Here is a 19425-nt window from a genome sequence, read left to right on the forward strand (position 1 = left end):
CAAGGGCATGGCCCAGTTTGAAAATTACTTCTATTCGAATAGATACTTTAAGCAGAATGAAAACAGTGCTTCTTCAGACGCCTACAAGGCTCACGTCATCAAAAGAAACGTATGATCTACAAGTCGCAAGGACGACTGCAGAGATACATACATTATTATCAACTAATTCCCCCGTACATTTCGCGGAAATCCTGAGCGAAATCTTAAATATTTCTGATACCACTGGGGTCTCAAAGGTATTTAAGACAGTATTTTCGATGGCATTAACACCATTCAAAGCCATACTGGGTATTTTTCCAGATTTCGTCCATTCGATTTTTGGCGGACTTCCCCTGATCCTGGGACTAATTGCAGGAATCCTATTCCTAGTCCTTATTTTTCGTTATGGCAACCCATGTCACAGATCAAACTCTCGCGACAATGGAAGAAACAATCCTAGCCATTGGATACCGGGACCGGATATCAAAAATCCTGGGACTCTCCCGGCTTAGAGACCTGAACATGACTTGGTTTCTATCATTTCGACCAATGTGGCAAAGATGTGTTTTACCTGTATTGAGGTGTCTGCTAAGAATGCGTGTTAGACACCTGTCTGACGCTACAATCGGATGCGCCAGTGGATGCAGATACATTGTTGGTTCCTACCAAAGTTCACGCTTTGTGCTGCCCTCAAAGGCTGCCAATCCTGATGACGGCATTCGTGGAATCTTCACCACTACGATTGAAGAGTAGTGAAGTTCAAGATGAAAGCAGCATCGATCAGGTACGACCTTCTATCAGCAATGCGAATCAGAATGTCAATGGAGACAATCATGCGCACGAATGCATGGTTACACCTATTTCCGACTTAGTGGAACTTTCCCATGAAGCTGTTGACAGTTTTTTCGAAAGCCTTAATGATATGATGTTCTCTCCAGAACAGAAATAGAGACTTTTGAGCAAGCTCACACACGGCGTTCCCTGAATTCGGCCTTCAACTTTAAAAATAAAGTCACATGAACAATTTTTCCCACCAGTTCACGGACAGCAATTTTTTAGCAGCCCCAAATTATTTTTTACAAAATTTTCGGGACACTTATCTTCTGCTTAAAGTAAGAAACTATTCCTAGAGAACTAAGATTTCTATTTTTAGATACTTTATAAACTTTAGTTGCCCGCTGGTATGTTCACAAATATTTTATTATGTGATGAAATGGTCTCGAACTTTCTTTCTGTATAGCCATATTAAGAGCCATTTCATGTGTATTTCTCATATACCAAATAAGCAATAATGTCTACAAATGCGTGTTTACTTTAGCGTTTAATTCATAGCTTAAGTGCATACAATATATATGACTGCAATTTTTCAGTATATTTGAAAATTTCAAAATGCATTTATGTATTTTGGGGTGGTGAGGTATACACTATACTCTATAGTATGTTGTACTATGTTATACTATGCATAGATTAGTAAATATGACCATAGTTAGCGTGGAGTGGGTGTCATGTATTCCTATAGGTTCTGAATCGATCCCCCTATTCCTGACCCTATTCTGGTTAAACTAACTATCAAGTTAACTAACAGTCAGCCCATGAGGCAAGAAAAGCCCCCATGATGCAGATACCGTTATCTGACGCAGTCACACTACGGCACAGGAACGTGTTATCTGATTAGGTCATAACGCTTGAGATCTAATTAGACAAGCGACATTCCTCCAGCCCCTGATAAGGCATACGACGTTCTCATAACAAATCAAACCTATGACAACCTGGAAAATCCGTGCGGCCATTGTTTTGATTTCACAGAGAACTTCAGTAAAAGAATGTGCTAACGAGCAAGTCGTATGACATCTTTATTGACGTATCTATGTCCATCCTTACGTCAATCTCGGCACCTTTAAGGTATAAATATTGCCGATCTTGCCCTATGCAAACACACGCGTGGTGACGAGACGGAGCAGCCATACTTGCCGAAGCCCAGAAGCAGAGCAGACCCCGCTGGCAGCAGCCCCGCCTTCCTGATGCGCTGAGAGACGCGCTGCTATCTCCTGCCGAGAGACCCAGCACCGGCGCTTTCGGGCAGCCCTCGCAGGCAGCCTGGAATATCGAGAGCAGAGAAAGAGATACCATTCCTCATTCATCCTAACTTCCAGGTACAGAACTGAATAACCCCTCCCAGAGAATTCTTTAGTTATTCACTTGGCAAAAACAAACTTAACTTAAACTGTAACTTTCTATTCCATCCCACGCATTAGACTTAGGTCAGGTACACGGGGTAGGCGTATTTAGAAACACCAGTTGAGTACGTTTAGCCAAATGTATATGTGTATGTAAATATATTTTAATCATTTAAACATCATATGGCTCAGAAACCATATCAATGTTTTTACAGTATTATTTTATACTATTGCTTTTAATGTATGCACTTTACTTAACTATAAGTATTGCAATAATATCGATCCATTTCTCTTGTACGAGAAAAGAGACTGATCAATAAATAACACCTTTTTATTGAACACGCCCGTCTCTTCCTTTTCTCTACAATCTGATGAGACTAAGAATGCACGTACTGACTGAGTAAAATAATTGCCTTGTGCTCACACGACTCTGGAGATACTCTCTTGATTAGGGGAGAGCAAAGTTGTCATGTTCTATGGTTGTCAGAAACTAAATCCCTTCTTGTCTAATCAGGGGAGTTAATTCTTTCCTGAACATTCGAGAAAGTTTCTAGCGAACTCTGAGCTACGCTGGCAAACCCAAAACTTAAGTCTAGTATCGACAGTAGCAGACCTAGTTAACGTCTGGCCTAGGCATTTACTGCTGTAGGTATTATTCCAATGCGCAGAGCCTATTGGGAAGATAGGAACTACACTACAAGTGGTCTGGGATGCTTTAAAGTCCGCAGTACGCAGTGAGTCTAAAAGCTTCTCCTCATTCAGGTGGAAGCTAGGACAAGAGCAGGTTAAGGGTCGTATGGAGAAACTTAGGTCTGCAGAATTAGTCTTAGCCTTTAAAATTAAGCATGGTCACAACATAGAGGAGTGTCAGCAGGCTGTTGCTATAATAAAAGCCAAACTTTTGGAGTCTTTCAGTCACGACCTTGCCACTAAGTACCTTCAATACCGCATGATGATGTTTGAGTATGGTGAAAACTCTGGCAGGGTACTGGCGAAGAGGGTCCATCAGAAAAGTGTTCAGAGACGGGTTAACAAAATTCAGGATGAAAATGGGATTGTGCAGGATACTCAGGAGGGTGTGAATGGTGTGTTTCAAAAATATGATGCCAAGTTGTATACTGAAGATATTTTGAGTGCTCAGGTAGAGTCAGAGATCGAGGATTTCTTATTGGGTGTAGATACCTCTAAAGTTTTGCATGAGCAGAATGAAATATTGTCGGCCCCTATTCTATGGGAGGAGTTGGAGACTGCGGTCAAGGCCTTAGCTAATGGCAAGGCCAGCGGCCCAGACGCTGTGTCCTTGGAGTTTTTTAGGATATTTTTAGGGGAGATTCGACGGGATCTCCTTACTGTGCTTAGGGCCGCACAGAAAGGTATGGTTCCTGACTCATGGTGACAGACTATCATCGTCCTGTTTAAAAAGAAGGGTAAGCTGGAGCTGAGCCCATCATCCTTTCGACCCATTTCACTTATTAATAGTGATTCTAAAAAATGTTCAAAAATTTTAGCATCTAAGCTAGTTCAGGTGATTGTCCCATTGGTATCTCTGCGTCAACACGGATTCATTCCGGGGAGGGACACGGCAGACCATGTCCGGCGTGTTATCACTCTATTGGACTGGGCTCAGGTCACGGCCTCTCCCCTCGGGGTGATCCTGTTGGACGCCGAGAAGGCGTTTGACAGGGTCCCCTGGGGGTTCTTGTGGGCCGTGCTTCGGTGGAAGGGCTTTAGCACTGAATTTATTCAGGCAATTCAGGCATTGTATTCCTCCCCAAAAGTAACGCTTCGCATCTCGGACCAACAGACTGGTTATTTCAAAATTAGTAGGGGCACTTGGCAAGGGTGTCCGTGTTTGCCCTTGCTGTTTGCCCTATACATTGACATATTTCTCAGTAAAATTGAAGGACATCAGAGTATAGCACCGATAAGGGTTGGTGATACACAGTACCGGGCCTTGACTTACGCGGACGACATTGTTGTTTTATCATCGGATGTTCCATCTGCATTTAGGGTACTTAAGGCGTCCTCGGAGCAGTTTGGGTCAGTATCAGGGTACAAGTTAAATGTCAATGTAGATGAATGTCGCACACTTTCATACACTTAATCAATGTTCTCCGGTATGTGTGCTGCTCTGCATTAGTGCCTGCTAAGCACTATTGTGTAAACTGAAAATTTTGGGCTAACACCACGCGGGCTGCTAGGACTGCAGTGCGCACTACTTAAATCAAAATTAAAAATGTTCAAACAACTTATCCAATTAACCAAATTGTATGCAATATTATAGCATTTAATTAGATCATCATTAAATCATAATCATAAACACTTTTCATAAAGTTCCTTCATATATCAATATACATCATTATTTGCAAATTTTCTGAACCACCACCCAATGCATTTCGGGACGTCCTTGTCCCTTCGTCAGGGGTTCCAGTAGTCAACTACAAAAGCAACAAGGAAACAATATAAGACGATGCCAAATCACAAATTGTCAGTAGAATTACAGATATACATCAACATGAAATATCAACTTTAAAAGATGTAAAAAAGGATACTATCTGCAATATCACAACTACATAGGTCACAAATGCAATCTCACACATAACATATAAAAGCATGTGAAAACAGACATTTATTAACATGGCTCAATCAACTGCTGGCGAAAAATAGAAGCAGGCGTACCTTGCACTGTATGAGAAACTCTTATCTGGAAAAAATAGAATAAAATCCAAACCATCACTACGAGTTGTCAGGGAGAAATGCTTGAACTGCACAGTTGATGGTGTAAACTAAACCTGCTCACCTTATTAAACAATCGAAAATCCTGGGTCAAACAAACCAATAACGTTGTCTAATGCCGACTCTGCAAATGAATGAAGAGTCTTTAATCAGTCATTCCGTCTTTAAACAAGAAACCATGCGTAGCGTTGTTATATATATCAAACGCTCACCTCATATGCCACTAGATGTTTCAAAATCGAAAGTCAGAACAAACGATCGCCCGTGCCTAAAGAAAATAAAAGGTAACATCAGTACCTTTCAAATATTGCCCAAAAGTCAAGTTATCCCGCGCTAGACGCCATCAACGCTTACCTCAGAAACACGCCGAGTAGTTTCAACCTGACCCGCCTGGCTATGTGATGCACTTCCGTGTCAACACATACAGCCTTAAAACACACCTCCCGGGCGAGTAACCACCATAGAAAGCAGACTACATCGTGTCCAAAAACAAAAAGGTGTAACGACCTCCGATTACAGCGCGTCACTGCATTAGTATTTATTTAAATGCGCACGTAACGATTAGTGACAGATTATTCAAGCTCACGCAACGTCTTTGTGAAGAGCGATCGTCACTCCCAAGTTAATCAACTATAAACATATAAAGCGTCCTATTCAAAACTAAACAACTTTATGCAAATAAACACCGGACAATACTCCCTTGTGACTAAGTGATGGTGAAAAAAAATGAATAACATGAATAAACTTGTATACAAAACCTGTGCGACAGGGCATCATAAAACCCTACCTGCTATTTACACCTAATGATCATGGCAGCCACATGCTGCTTAACATACCTGCTATTTATAACCAGTAAGTTCACAATATATACGTTTACAAGCTTTAATTGAGCCCATCTGTTATGATTGCCATATGTTGTGTTGCTACATCTTTTAGTGTGTGTGTTTATAGGATTCGTGGAGGAATTTTAAGGCTGTCATCCTGCCAGTAATTCAAAGAAAACAGCTAAATTCAAATTTGTCATTGAGCCCCATCGGGGTCAAGGTCTGTAATTTTTTGATCCAGAATGCCTCCCTCTGGAGGAGTGCCTGATCATTGTCTCTGCCTGTGTAACGTGCAACTGCTTCGATAATCTGACATTTGATCTGTGCAATGGTGTGTCTTTTTTCAATCCAGTGTACAGCCAGTGGTGATGTACGGTTCACATTCCGTATACGGCTCTTATGTTCTGATACACGTGTTTTGAATTTACGTGTGGTTTTACCAACATATAACAGTCCACATGGGCATTTAATTGAGTAAACCACAAATTCAGTGTTACAATCAGACGTATGATATAGTGGTATCTTTTCACCAGTCCTGGGATGTAGTAGTATATTCCCTAGTATCAAATTATTGCAGTTGTTGCAATTCCAACATTTAGTAGTCCCACGGAATGAGCCACTTTTCAGTTTTGCTTTGGCTGGTTTTGTGAGAAATTCTTTTAGATTTTGGGCCCTTGAATATGCACATAATGGTTTTTCGATGAACAGATTACCAAAATCAGGTTCCACTTCCAACAATTCCCATCTGTGTAAGATGATCTTTTTTATATCTCTGGATGCTGAAGAAAATTTAGAGACAAAAATCATTCTGTTAGTCTTAGTTTTTTCTTTTTTGGTCAGCAAATTACTCCTTGTCATGTTGTTGACCTTTATGAGTTGTCTGTCAAGTATAGACTCTGGGTATCCTCTTTGGATATACCTTGCCTTTTGTTTGAGTAGTGATTCTGCGCAATCTGTTTCGTTAGAAGAGATCCGTTTAATCCGCATGAATTGTGATATGGGCAAATTGTCAATCAAATTTTTAGGATGAATAGTAGTTTGAAAAAAAACTAAGACTAACAGAATGATTTTGTCTCTAAATTTCTCACAAAACCAGCCAAAGCAAAACTGAAAAGTGGCTCATTCCGTGGGACTACTAAATGTTGGAATTGCAACAACTGCAATAATTTGATACTAGGGAATATACTACTACATCCCAGGACTGGTGAAAAGATACCACTATATCATACGTCTGATTGTAACACTGAATTTGTGGTTTACTCAATTAAATGCCCATGTGGACTGTTATATGTTGGTAAAACCACACGTAAATTCAAAACACGTGTATCAGAACATAAGAGCCGTATACGGAATGTGAACCGTACATCACCACTGACTGTACACTGGATTGAAAAAAGACACACCATTGCACAGATCAAATGTCAGATTATCGAAGCAGTTGCACGTTACACAGGCAGAGACAATGATCAGGCACTCCTCCAGAGGGAGGCATTCTGGATCAAAAAATTACAGACCTTGACCCCGATGGGGCTCAATGACAAATTTGAATTTAGCTGTTTTCTTTGAATTACTGGCAGGATGACAGCCTTAAAATTCCTCCACGAATCCTATAAACACACACACTAAAAGATGTAGCAACACAACATATGGCAATCATAACAGATGGGCTCAATTAAAGCTTGTAAACGTATATATTGTGAACTTACTGGTTATAAATAGCAGGTATGTTAAGCAGCATGTGGCTGCCATGATCATTAGGTGTAAATAGCAGGTAGGGTTTTATGATGCCCTGTCGCACAGGTTTTGTATACAAGTTTATTCATGTTATTCATTTTTTTTCACCATCACTTAGTCACAAGGGAGTATTGTCCGGTGTTTATTTGCATAAAGTTGTTTAGTTTTGAATAGGACGCTTTATATGTTTATAGTTGATTAACTTGGGAGTGACGATCGCTCTTCACAAAGACGTTGCGTGAGCTTGAATAATCTGTCACTAATCGTTACGTGCGCATTTAAATAAATACTAATGCAGTGACGCGCTGTAATCGGAGGTCGTTACACCTTTTTGTTTTTGGACACGATGTAGTCTGCTTTCTATGGTGGTTACTCGCCCGGGAGGTGTGTTTTAAGGCTGTATGTGTTGACACGGAAGTGCATCACATAGCCAGGCGGGTCAGGTTGAAACTACTCGGCGTGTTTCTGAGGTAAGCGTTGATGGCGTCTAGCGCGGGATAACTTGACTTTTGGGCAATATTTGAAAGGTACTGATGTTACCTTTTATTTTCTTTAGGCACGGGCGATCGTTTGTTCTGACTTTCGATTTTGAAACATCTAGTGGCATATGAGGTGAGCGTTTGATATATATAACAACGCTACGCATGGTTTCTTGTTTAAAGACGGAATGACTGATTAAAGACTCTTCATTCATTTGCAGAGTCGGCATTAGACAACGTTATTGGTTTGTTTGACCCAGGATTTTCGATTGTTTAATAAGGTGAGCAGGTTTAGTTTACACCATCAACTGTGCAGTTCAAGCATTTCTCCCTGACAACTCGTAGTGATGGTTTGGATTTTATTCTATTTTTTCCAGATAAGAGTTTCTCATACAGTGCAAGGTACGCCTGCTTCTATTTTTCGCCAGCAGTTGATTGAGCCATGTTAATAAATGTCTGTTTTCACATGCTTTTATATGTTATGTGTGAGATTGCATTTGTGACCTATGTAGTTGTGATATTGCAGATAGTATCCTTTTTTACATCTTTTAAAGTTGATATTTCATGTTGATGTATATCTGTAATTCTACTGACAATTTGTGATTTGGCATCGTCTTATATTGTTTCCTTGTTGCTTTTGTAGTTGACTACTGGAACCCCTGACGAAGGGACAAGGACGTCCCGAAATGCATTGGGTGGTGGTTCAGAAAATTTGCAAATAATGATGTATATTGATATATGAAGGAACTTTATGAAAAGTGTTTATGATTATGATTTAATGATGATCTAAATAAATGCTATAATATTGCATACAATTTGGTTAATTGGATAAGTTGTTTGAACATTTTTAATTTTGATTTAAGTAGTGCGCACTGCAGTCCTAGCAGCCCGCGTGGTGTTAGGCCAAAATTTACAAGTTAAATGTCGCCAAAACTCAGGTTGTTCAAACACCAGATATGTTATACTCTGAGGCTCCAGTCGTCACCGAAGCAACGTACCTAGGCGTTAGAATTACCACTGCAGTCGAAACTATTCCGGATCTGAATATCCTTCCGGTAGTAGATGCGGTAAAAACCAAATTAGAGCGGTTAGACCACCTACACCTCTCCCTCTATGGTCGTTGCAGTGTCCTTAAAATGCTAGTACTTCCGAAGTTCTTATATCTAAGGCAGATAGGATTTGTTACAGGTTTCTTTGGGGGTATAGGTGTTCCTGTAGGGCAGCCAAGTGGATGTGCCTCCCCCGGGATCGAGGAGGCTGGTCTGTACCAAATTTGGTACTATATTACTGGTCGGTGATGGTGCAATCTTTGGGAGTGCCATTGTTAGGGGACAATGTTGAGGTGCCATTATGTAATCGACCTACTATCTTTGAGATTGGCCTAGGCACTGCTGCTAAGGGTATTCTGGTGGAGGTTCTGGAGCTGAGCTTCTTTAAAAGAACCAGATTCAAGGTAATTATAGCTATGTTTTCAATCTGGCAGAAAATTAGGTGGAAACTGTCTATTCCTAATCTTAATTTATACACTCCCTTTAAAACTGCCCGACTCTTACCTCACATATTCCAGGATCAGACAATGTTTAGATGGCAAGCACAGGGCTTGTGGGTCATAGGGGTCTTAGTTGGGGACGGGCAAATATTATCTTATGTCTCTTTGAAGGATACATTTCAGTTGTTACCACGCAATTTATTTTAATATCTTCAGGTTCAAAGTTTCGTGTATAAACATCTGGATGGAGAGTCTTCAATGTTTGATAAAATACCAATATTTGAATTAATTCAAAAGAGAGTCAGAATAGGAACGGTTTATTGGTACTGATTGTCTAGTTTTCCGGATGATTTGGGGGCTCAAAGTGCTAATTGGGAAGGCAAACTTGGAAAGTCGGGAATTGATTTAAAGCCGGCATTGGAGTTTGCCAGTGATGTTTTGGTGCCAGGAAGTCTTAGGATCCAAAGCTATATGGCATTATTTGATTTATATTATACGCCTGGCAAGAATCGCGAAATGGGGCAGTAGAGAGGGGGACCACTGTTCAAGGTGCAGGTTGTTTGCAGCAGATGCTATTCATATGTTCTACTCTTGTCCGTGCCTTTCTGACTTCCTATCAGATGTTGAGCACTTTATTAACTCTACGCATAAGATTCGGTGCATCTTGACCCCAGAAAGGGTGATAATGGGCTATGACTCAGGGAATATCGGCTTTTTATAACTTCGCAATGGTTGTCTCCCGAAGCACCAACATTTATGAACTGGAGAGATCGACTGCTTGCTATTTATACGCTGGAATTTTCAGTATTTTCTTTAAAGGGAAAGCGGAGGAGGAAGTTGGTGTCTAAGATCTGGGCTCCAGTTGAGGAGTGGATAAAATGATAGGATCCTTATTAGGTTACACCGGTCCATTGTAAATTATTGTGGTATTATGGAATGCTTTGTGTAGGCCCATTGTGGCTTTCACGCTAATTTCTTTGGAAACCCTTTGTCCTATATCAGTTTAGAGTATTTTGTAGGCTTTGGTGTATTATTCTATTTTGCTGTTTTTTTTTCTTTCCTCCTTTCAAGAAATCTTTTCATACGGTCTTCGAAAATGAAATTTGATCTATGATTTGATGTATTATTGTATTGAATGCCATGACTGCATTGGTTTGTATCAAATTTATATCAATAAAAATGTTTTTTTTTTAAAAGAGTAATATGAAGATTAAAGAAGCATTGAATTGACATATACATACATGTGTATATATATATATATATATATATATATATATATGTATATGTATATGTATCTTTATCTATATATCATATGTATATATGTATACAACACCAGTTATATATTTTATTCCGAAAATACATAAGGACCACCAACGACCACCTGGGCGTCCTATTATATCTGCAAGAAACAGCATATTGGAAAACGTGAGCAGATATATCGATTTCTTCCTGCAGGAACATGTCAAAACACTGCCTTCCTTTGTCCTGGATACAGGTGATCTGCTCAAAAAAATGGCCAACTTCAAGTGGCAACAAGGATATTTGTTAGTATCGATGGACGTGTCGTCCCTGTACACTAGCATTGTACACAGGGATGGCATTAGAGCAGTGGAACATTTCCTGAGGAAAAGACCTCCCTGTTATCAAGAACATTCTAAAATGCTATTGGCTATGATTTCACTCTGTCTAGAAAATAATGTGTTCCTTTTCTCCAACCAGTTGTTCTTGCAAACCAGGGGAGTGGCTATGGGGGCCTGCTTCTCTCCCAGTTACGCATGTCTTCACATGGGTTACTGGGAGGAGCAGGTCCTCATGGTGGATCACAATCTGACTATGACCACCAAGGTCATTACTTGGTGGAGATACATAGATGACCTCTTTTTCATCTGGGAGGGTTCTATTGAGGAGGCAACATCTTTTATACAGGAACTAAATGTCAATACACTAAATTTACAGTTCACTAGCAATATGAGTGAGGAAGCTGTTGTGTTCCTAGATGTTGACTTATTTGTCAGTGAAGGTCAGTTGCAAAGCAGGCTTTACCGCAAACCTTCGGCAGGCAATGCTTTACTGCATGCCAGCAGTCATCATCCAGCGCACCTGATAAGGAGCATCCCCTATGGGGAAATGCTCCGCATCAGGAGAATTTGCAGCAACAGCTCTGACTGTGTGCTAGCACAAAACGCATGCAAGGTCAGATTCCTGGAGAGGGGTTATAATAACACTTGCATTGACAATGCCATAATAAGAGCGAACAGATATGACAGAAAGACTCTGTTGGACCCAACAACCAGTACCGCTAGGGTCCGCAAGAAAACAACAAACGAGGTTCGCCTAATCATTGGGTACCTCAACCAACATCAGGCCACACATAAAATCATAAAACAACATTGGTCCCTGATTAAAAGTGATCCAGTAATAGGAGAGCTGCTCAATAATTCCCCCAACATCACCTATAGAAAGGCCAGGTCGATGCAAGATAACCTAGTTTCCAGCAGCCCTGAAGTAACCACGGGATCGTGGTTGTCCGGTAGTAGGGGCTTTTTGCGCTGTTCCGTCTGTAAAGCCTGTAAAAATGGTGACAGTAGATCAGAATATCAGTCTCCTCTTTTCTCTACACCTTTCAAGATTAAAGAGAAATTGAATTGTAGATTGGAATACGCAGTTTATGTACTAGAATGTCCCTGTGGTCTGAGGTACGTGGGGAGTACCAGACCGCAGGTGTACAAAAGGATCCTACAACACCTGAGAGCCATCACTAATGCGGATCCGACGTATCCGGTCGCGAGGCACTTTAATAAGGTCCATGCAAGAAATGCTTCCCTTTTGACCTACTTTGTAATAGACTCTGTACCCCCACAAAGGAGAGGTGGTGATAGGGAGGCTTTATTAAGAAAATTGGAGACCAGACATATCATCCTACTAGACACCAAGATACCCAACGGGCTCAATACCAGTGATGATTGCTACACGTATCTATAATTAGTTGGTTTTAAACAAAATCTTCTGATACTGTATGAACTAGATAGTAACCAAAAGTGCCACGATTAAACTGTATTAATTTGTATAAAAACACCTTTTGAACTACCCTACTTATAAGTCCTCCACGCGACTGCAAATACATGATTTGTTAACATCTATTCTATGTTTTTAAATTCACTGGTAGCACTTTAAATGTATTACATAATGGAGTTGTGTTTGCAATTTTACACTAAGATTATTGCGTATTTTGCACAGACGGTCTTGCCCACTTGGGCGGTACCGATCATTTCTTGTTTGTTTACAACTGCAAGTTTGCACATGGACTTCACCCAGATAATGCACTTTATGCCCATTGGGGCTGAATTTTTGCCAGTTTTAAATTACCTAATCAGTTTTTTAAAAATATTCTGGCACCAATATGTGATCTATGATTTTATTGTTGCAGATATTCATGCGTACGGTAGAATTATGTATTCTCTTTAGCAAATGGGCGATTATTGTGAAATTTTATTGTTTTAAAATGGATTACTAGCGTAATTGGTTTTAACATTTCTTTTTATAATTGCCCCCAATGATTCTCTTATTGTAGCGATTTCGGCGTGTACGAACTGGCGTCAGGGACACAGCCGCACTACATCTCCCAGAAACCCCTGGGCTCAGGCGGTCCGGAGATCAGTGGCGGCTGGGCTACGTAAGCACCTCCCAGGAAGGGGAGGGTGCTTGTCAATCCTTCCTGTTTCACAGAAGATCCATTGACACAGAAGGAATAGATTTTGTAGGAGATGGTCGGTCTTTCTTAAGTCTTAGTTGACGCCTTCCCAGTAACAAGTGACAAAGGAGCTGTAGGGGAATTTGAGGATGAGGACGAGGACGAGGTAGTGCATCTATGTACAGGGGTACATGGATTTTCTATTGTTACAATCTGTGAGATTGCATTGAGTTTTCAATATATCAATGAGAGGGGGCACTTAGGTGTTGTTTTGAGTTTTTCAGCCTACCCATGAATAAAAAAATAAGGGTCAGTTTGTTAAGGTTGTCAGAAAAATAGTATGATATCTTTATGTAGAAGAGACTGCAGCCTATGAGTCTCAATGTAGAGTGGGTAAGAGGTCAATAGGGTTATCAGTTAAGGTACTATGGGATATGCCATTTCTCAAAACAGAGTAAATATGAATGCTCTAATGTTGGATGATGAAACCAATGCAAAGTCCGAGGAGAATTGATAAATATATGTATGGAATGAATAAAAGTCCATGTGGAGGCAACCTACTGTTATATGTCCTCAAATATTTATCCAAAATATAGTTAGTCATCCAAGAATTACCATAATTTAGTATTAAACACATATTTCAATAATAAGTGACTTTTCCTTTGAAGAAGGGACAGTGTGTTAAAAATGAGGGAAGCAAAACTGGATATAATTTTGAGCTAAAATGCGGAGGATAGATCTTCAAGGCACTTCCTTACTTGTCTGCAACATGACGTTGTTGTAAAATGGCGGGCGCTTATATAATGTTAAGTAATGATACTGCACTGCTTAGCAAGCACAGTGCTGACACAAAGAGGAGCCGCCGATGAGGGAAACCACCACCATGTTGCCTTCCTCTCACGCCGTTCCACTGAGAGTCACTTGGGCACTGCCATCTTCCTCAGGCATCAAGCCACAGATCCCATACATTTAATATTTTTACTAAAAACGTTGACACGTTGTGTAAAATTGCTTTAATTACTTTGATTAACATATTTTCATAAATGTTTCTTGTGATTTCTTACAGGTGAAGAGCAAGGAGTGCCATCTCCAGCATGGTGGAGGTTGATGACCGTGGCTGGGCCCCCATACACCATGCAGCATCCAGAAATTATGCGGCTTCTGTAGAGCGGTTCATTGAGACCTCTGGAGCAGAACAACTTGAACTGAAGACACAGGATGGGGTTGGGAACACACCACTGCTGCTGGCTGTCATGAGTGCTGCTCAACAGACTGTGGAGCTATTGGTCTTGCTCGGTGCAGACACTGCAGCGGTTAACAGTCAGAGGTTAGGTGTAACTGAGCTGTGCGCAATGCATGGACACATGCATTTGCTTGACTATTTTATCAGTTTAAGAAGATCACAACTGAACATCTTCAAAAACCTAATTATTTTTCTTGATTCAAATAGCGCCAAAGAGGCTTTATGTGCAGGCTCGATCATTGCCACCGCAACGGTGAAAACACCGGGGACCTCCAACTCATGGTCTCCAAGCCTAATAAAGGAAGGTTTGGTTCCTGTTTTGCTTCAAGTTCTGGCAAAAGATTTAGGAGACGTCAAACAATATGCATTAAATATATTACACAACATATTGAAATATGAAAATGTTAAGGAACAGATCCTTCAATGCAATGGATTTCAGGTTCTGATACCTCTGATTCAAGAGGAACAAAGGAAGATGCTCTCCAGTGTAATAAATATAATTGATGAACTTGTATCAGAAAAAAATTGTGTTGAGGCCATGTGCACAGCTAATGCCATACCAGCCCTGGTGAACATCATAGCGCATGTAAATAACGTTAATATTTCAGAGAAGGAAAGCAGAGAAAGCATTCTTATACCTGCGGTACATATCTTGGGTGTAATGGCTGAACAGAACGCAGACTGCAAGGATACTATAGGGAAGCAGGAGTACCTTTCGGTCTTAGTGAGCCTCTTCAAGGAAAGTGAGTCCAGGAAACTGCTGATAGTGCTGAGCAAAGCTGTGGCAAACATTCTATCAAAACACCCAAAAAACCAGGATGCATTCATTAAGGAAAATGGAGTGTTCCCTCTTATTCAGATGGAAAAATCCAAACATAAAGTCATGCAAATCTGTGCAATTAACCTACTAAACAGGTAAAGGAAATGTGGGAATAGGTATGGTTCTTAAGATGAAGCATATGAAGATATTTTCTGTTAAAGAAAACTTATTTTTCTTTGAGTGTTTCTTTAAAAATACAAAGAGGTGTAATTCCTTTGGTCTTTTCAGGTGCTCGCATAGCGGATTAAAATGTTGCATTGCGCTTGGAGCTTTTACAAATATTAAATAAGTATTGCATTTGCATTGTGTTGTGCCACAAGAGCCCCCACACAAAACTTAAGTAAATACACCCCAAAGATTTAGCATATTTGTGAAAGCTTAGGGCACTGATTCTGTTGTATGCAAATCAGTGCTTCATAGTAAATTAAACGTTTTTCTCTTTTCTTGCAGCATAAATAATCTTTCAAGAAAAAAACACCATTGACTTGGTCAACCATACTGCAATACACAAGCACACTGCCTTTATGAATCAAAACTGTCATAATCTTTGCACAAAAGAATAACTGTCACCTTTCACCCCTCCACCCTCATGATACGAGCCTCGCACAGACACACACACATGCGCACACACACACACAGCCGCACACACAGGCACACACACACATGCCGCCTGTACTCTGCTTGTTATGTATTTACGGGAAGCTTGCACAGCTGCTACCTTTTCTCTGCATACAAAAACATGATCTATTGCTGCCTATAATGTGCCTGCCTATTCTGCAGGTTTAATAAAGCATGAGAAAACATAAATTTTAAAAAGTCAAAACTGTTGGCTTAGTCTATTTTGTTTTATTGGAAGTCAATTTACTTTAACAGTGCCAGTTCACTTAATTGAAAGATTTAAATTCAGGAGAAACATACTACATTTGTACTATACACATGGGCACAGCCACCCCAAGAAATAAGCCCTTTCAGTTCTGGGGCCAATGTTTTCATTCTTTTAAAAGGGACACCCTTTTTAGATTTGAAACTTTTTTTATTTGGCTTGCTTCTTTTTATTTTTGTTTTTTTACTCTTTTGGCTTGCTTCTTTTTATTTTTGTTTTTTTACTCTTTTAGGAGTGCCCAGCAGCTCTCCACACACTGCTACCAGACTCCTCTCTAGCAGTGCACCACATCACATTTGAACACTGCTGTGAGCAGCCACCTCTAAATATATTTTCGCAGTCTTTATTATTAAAAAACCTGTTTGAAAACCAGTCATAGATGGCCACTCAGTTGTATAAAACTGTGTACAAATATGACAGGCTGTCTTTGAATGTTTGTGTTATGTTTGGGGCCTTTTACAGTGGAGGTGGGAAAACCTCCAACCTTTGGTCGGAGGCTTTCCGAGCCCCATTGTTGGTTTCAATTCCGACCAGCTGATTATGTGTCAGCCGGTTGGAATTAAAACCGGCGGTCATTCAGAATTTGCACTAGCAATTGAGCCATTAGCCTTCCCAGCCAGATTAGGTAATTGGTACTGGGGCGTGCAAGTGGACAACTGTCCTCACCGAATAGCCCTATATGCGGACGACCTATTGCTCTTTCTTAGGAATATGACGGACAACGTGAGGGGAGCCAGAGACATGTTGGTGGAGTTTGGGGTCCTGTTGGGTTTACAGGTCAATTGGCAAAAATCTAAATTATTCCAGACACAAGCAGAAAGAGACTTCTCAGAGGGGCTCAACTCACTACAGTGGGAGCCCCTTTGTTTGCAATTTCTGGGTGTCTGAGTCTTTCATGCGCCGACTGACCTCCTAGAAGGGAATATGGGAATTATTATTATTATTATTATTATTATTTAATCTTGTAAAGCGCGTAGTCACCCGGAAGTATCCCAGTGCTGAGGAACCTAGAAGACAGGAAACTGAGGACTAAGGCTGAGTTTACGAGAAAAACATAGGGGTTAGGGGAAAAGATGTGTCTTTAATCGTTTCCTAAAACGGAGGTATTGGGGATCCAGACGAAGACCCCTAGGGAGGGAGTTCCAAAGACGGGCCGCATGGACCGAGAACCGTCTTCCTCCTGATCGTGCTTTCCTAAACCTTGGGGTATTGATCAGATTTTCTGCATTAGAGCGAAGGGATCTTGTGGCTATATAGGGGGTAATGAAATTCCGGAGAATTGGAGGGCCTTGATTGTTCAAGGTTTTGTGCACCAGACACAGGGCCTTAAATTTAATTCTCTCCCTTATGGGGAGCCAATGCAGGAGTTTGAGGGCAGGCTTGGCCGATGATCTGGCCGGGGTGTTGGTAATGATCCGGGCAGCAGTATTCTGGATCCTCTGCAGTTTATTCAATGTTGCTTCCGGTGCACCCAAATAGATCGCATTACTATAGTCCAGTCTAGATATGATAAGACCCTGGACTAATAGTTTCTGCGATTTCGGAGGAAGGAGGGGCAGGACTTTCCTCAGGGATTTTAGCAGACCGAAACAGGTCCCTACGACCTTTTTCGCTTGTGGGGCGAATGAAAGTTCCGAGTCGATCCAGACACCCAAACTTTTCACCTCTGTCTTTGGGTCTGGGGGGGGTCCTAGACATGTTGGCCACATGTCTAGAGGAAGTGAGGTTCCTTTTGGACCGAGTACAAGGACCTCGGTTTTTGCCCCGTTTAATTTTAGCATTGAAATGTTCATCCAGTGATGGACCTGCGTGAGGCAGTTAAGAAGATCGGCTTTCTGTTGTTTAGGATGGGACAGTGACACCACTAATTGTGTGTCATCAGCATAGCTGATGACACTCACTCCGAAAGGGGTGATGACCTCCTCCAATGTGGACATATAGATGTTGAATAATGTAGGGCTCAGGGAGGAGCCCTGAGGCACACCACATTGGAGGGGCATTTCGGAGGAACGGGCGTTCTTCTCCCAGATCTGATAAGATCGTTGTGTCAAGAAGGATGAGAGCCAGGATATGGCTGTGCCTTCTAGACCAACTCTTGCAAGCCTATCGATGAGGAGCTGGTGGTCAACAGTGTCGAACGCTGCACTAAGGTCGAGGAGGATCACTGCCACTGATCCTCCACCATCTAGCAGCGTTCTGGCTTCCTCTACCGCCGCCAGGAGGGCGATGTCCGTGCCCTGTCCAGGTCGAAAGCCCGTCTGGGAGTTTTTCAGTTTGTTGTTAGCCTCTAGATATTGCGAAAGTTTCTTATTGATGAGTTTTTCCGCAATTTTACTTACTCCTGGGAGTAAGGAAATGGGCCGATAGTTCGCCAGGTTTTCGGGGTCCAGAGTGGGTTTCTTCAGTAAGGCCTTTACCACCGCCTTCTTCCAGCTCTGGGGCACAACTCCCTGTTGAAGTGACGTATTAATCAACTGAGTAAGGGCCGGGATGATAGAAGGGGCTACCTCTTTAAGAATCCGAAGAGGAGCAGGATCTCTGGGGGAACCACTCTTCATAGAGTTAAGCGTCGTCCGCACTTCATCTGGGGTGACCTGGCCCCATGTGGATAGGCCGGTGGGAGAAGTCGGATATGGAAAAACGGTTTCTTCCCTCGGGCATGACCATTGAATCGCTGAAAACAAATATAGAGTTCTGGAAAATGTTCCCTCTCTGTAGCACTGCTAAAAATGGTGCTGCTTCTGCGACTACTGTATTTTTTTACGGTATTACCTATATGGATCCTCAGAGGAATGTTCAGGGAACTGAACTCCTTGATCGCAGAGTTTAAATGGGGCCCAGAGCGCATACGTTTAGTGCTCACTTCATAGCAATGCCAGTTGACAGACGGGGGACTAGCAGTACCTGAATTTGAGGCATACTATATTGCCACACAGTTACAGTGGTTCACGAAATGGATGGTGTGCAGACAGGATCCAGACGGAGCAATCGGGTCATTTGAACCAACATTAGATAGACTGCTGGGAGTGCACTTAAAAACTGGGTGCCCTCACAAGGATGATACTTTAGAGTTCCAAGTGATACGCTGGTGTTGGACTCAATGTCTTCAGAAGACCCGTAGGAAAATACCATACTCGCCTGACCTACCCATAATGGCACTCACTGCGCTACCCCATGGTGGAAACTGGGGAGAACTGAAGGAGTAGGCAACTGCCGGGGCAACGAAGGTGGGAGATCTATATCGTTATTGGGAGCATCTCCCCTTTGAGGAATTCATGACAGAATTTGACCTACCGCAAGGCCACCTCCAACTTCACAGGGCAGAAACAACGGCATTGCGCAAACACTGGAACATGGGTCTGACAGAACT

The 19425-nt window shown here is 41.5% G+C and overlaps 1 protein-coding gene across 2 annotated transcripts in view; it reads left to right on the plus strand.

Annotated features, from left to right (window-relative positions):
• Positions 1 to 19425, plus strand: part of LOC144799873 (uncharacterized) — a 434568-nt gene that overhangs the window by 89383 nt on the left and 325760 nt on the right. For both annotated transcript variants that reach the window (XM_078671473.1, XM_078671474.1), the window contains exon 2: positions 14176 to 15267. In XM_078671473.1, the coding sequence (XP_078527599.1) occupies positions 14204 to 15267 (1064 nt within the window). In that variant the 5' untranslated portion in view covers positions 14176 to 14203. The remainder of the gene's footprint in view (positions 1 to 14175; positions 15268 to 19425) is intronic.

This window comes from Lissotriton helveticus, chromosome 12 (assembly GCF_964261635.1).
Source record: "Lissotriton helveticus chromosome 12, aLisHel1.1, whole genome shotgun sequence".
Taxonomy (NCBI): domain Eukaryota; kingdom Metazoa; phylum Chordata; class Amphibia; order Caudata; family Salamandridae; genus Lissotriton; species Lissotriton helveticus.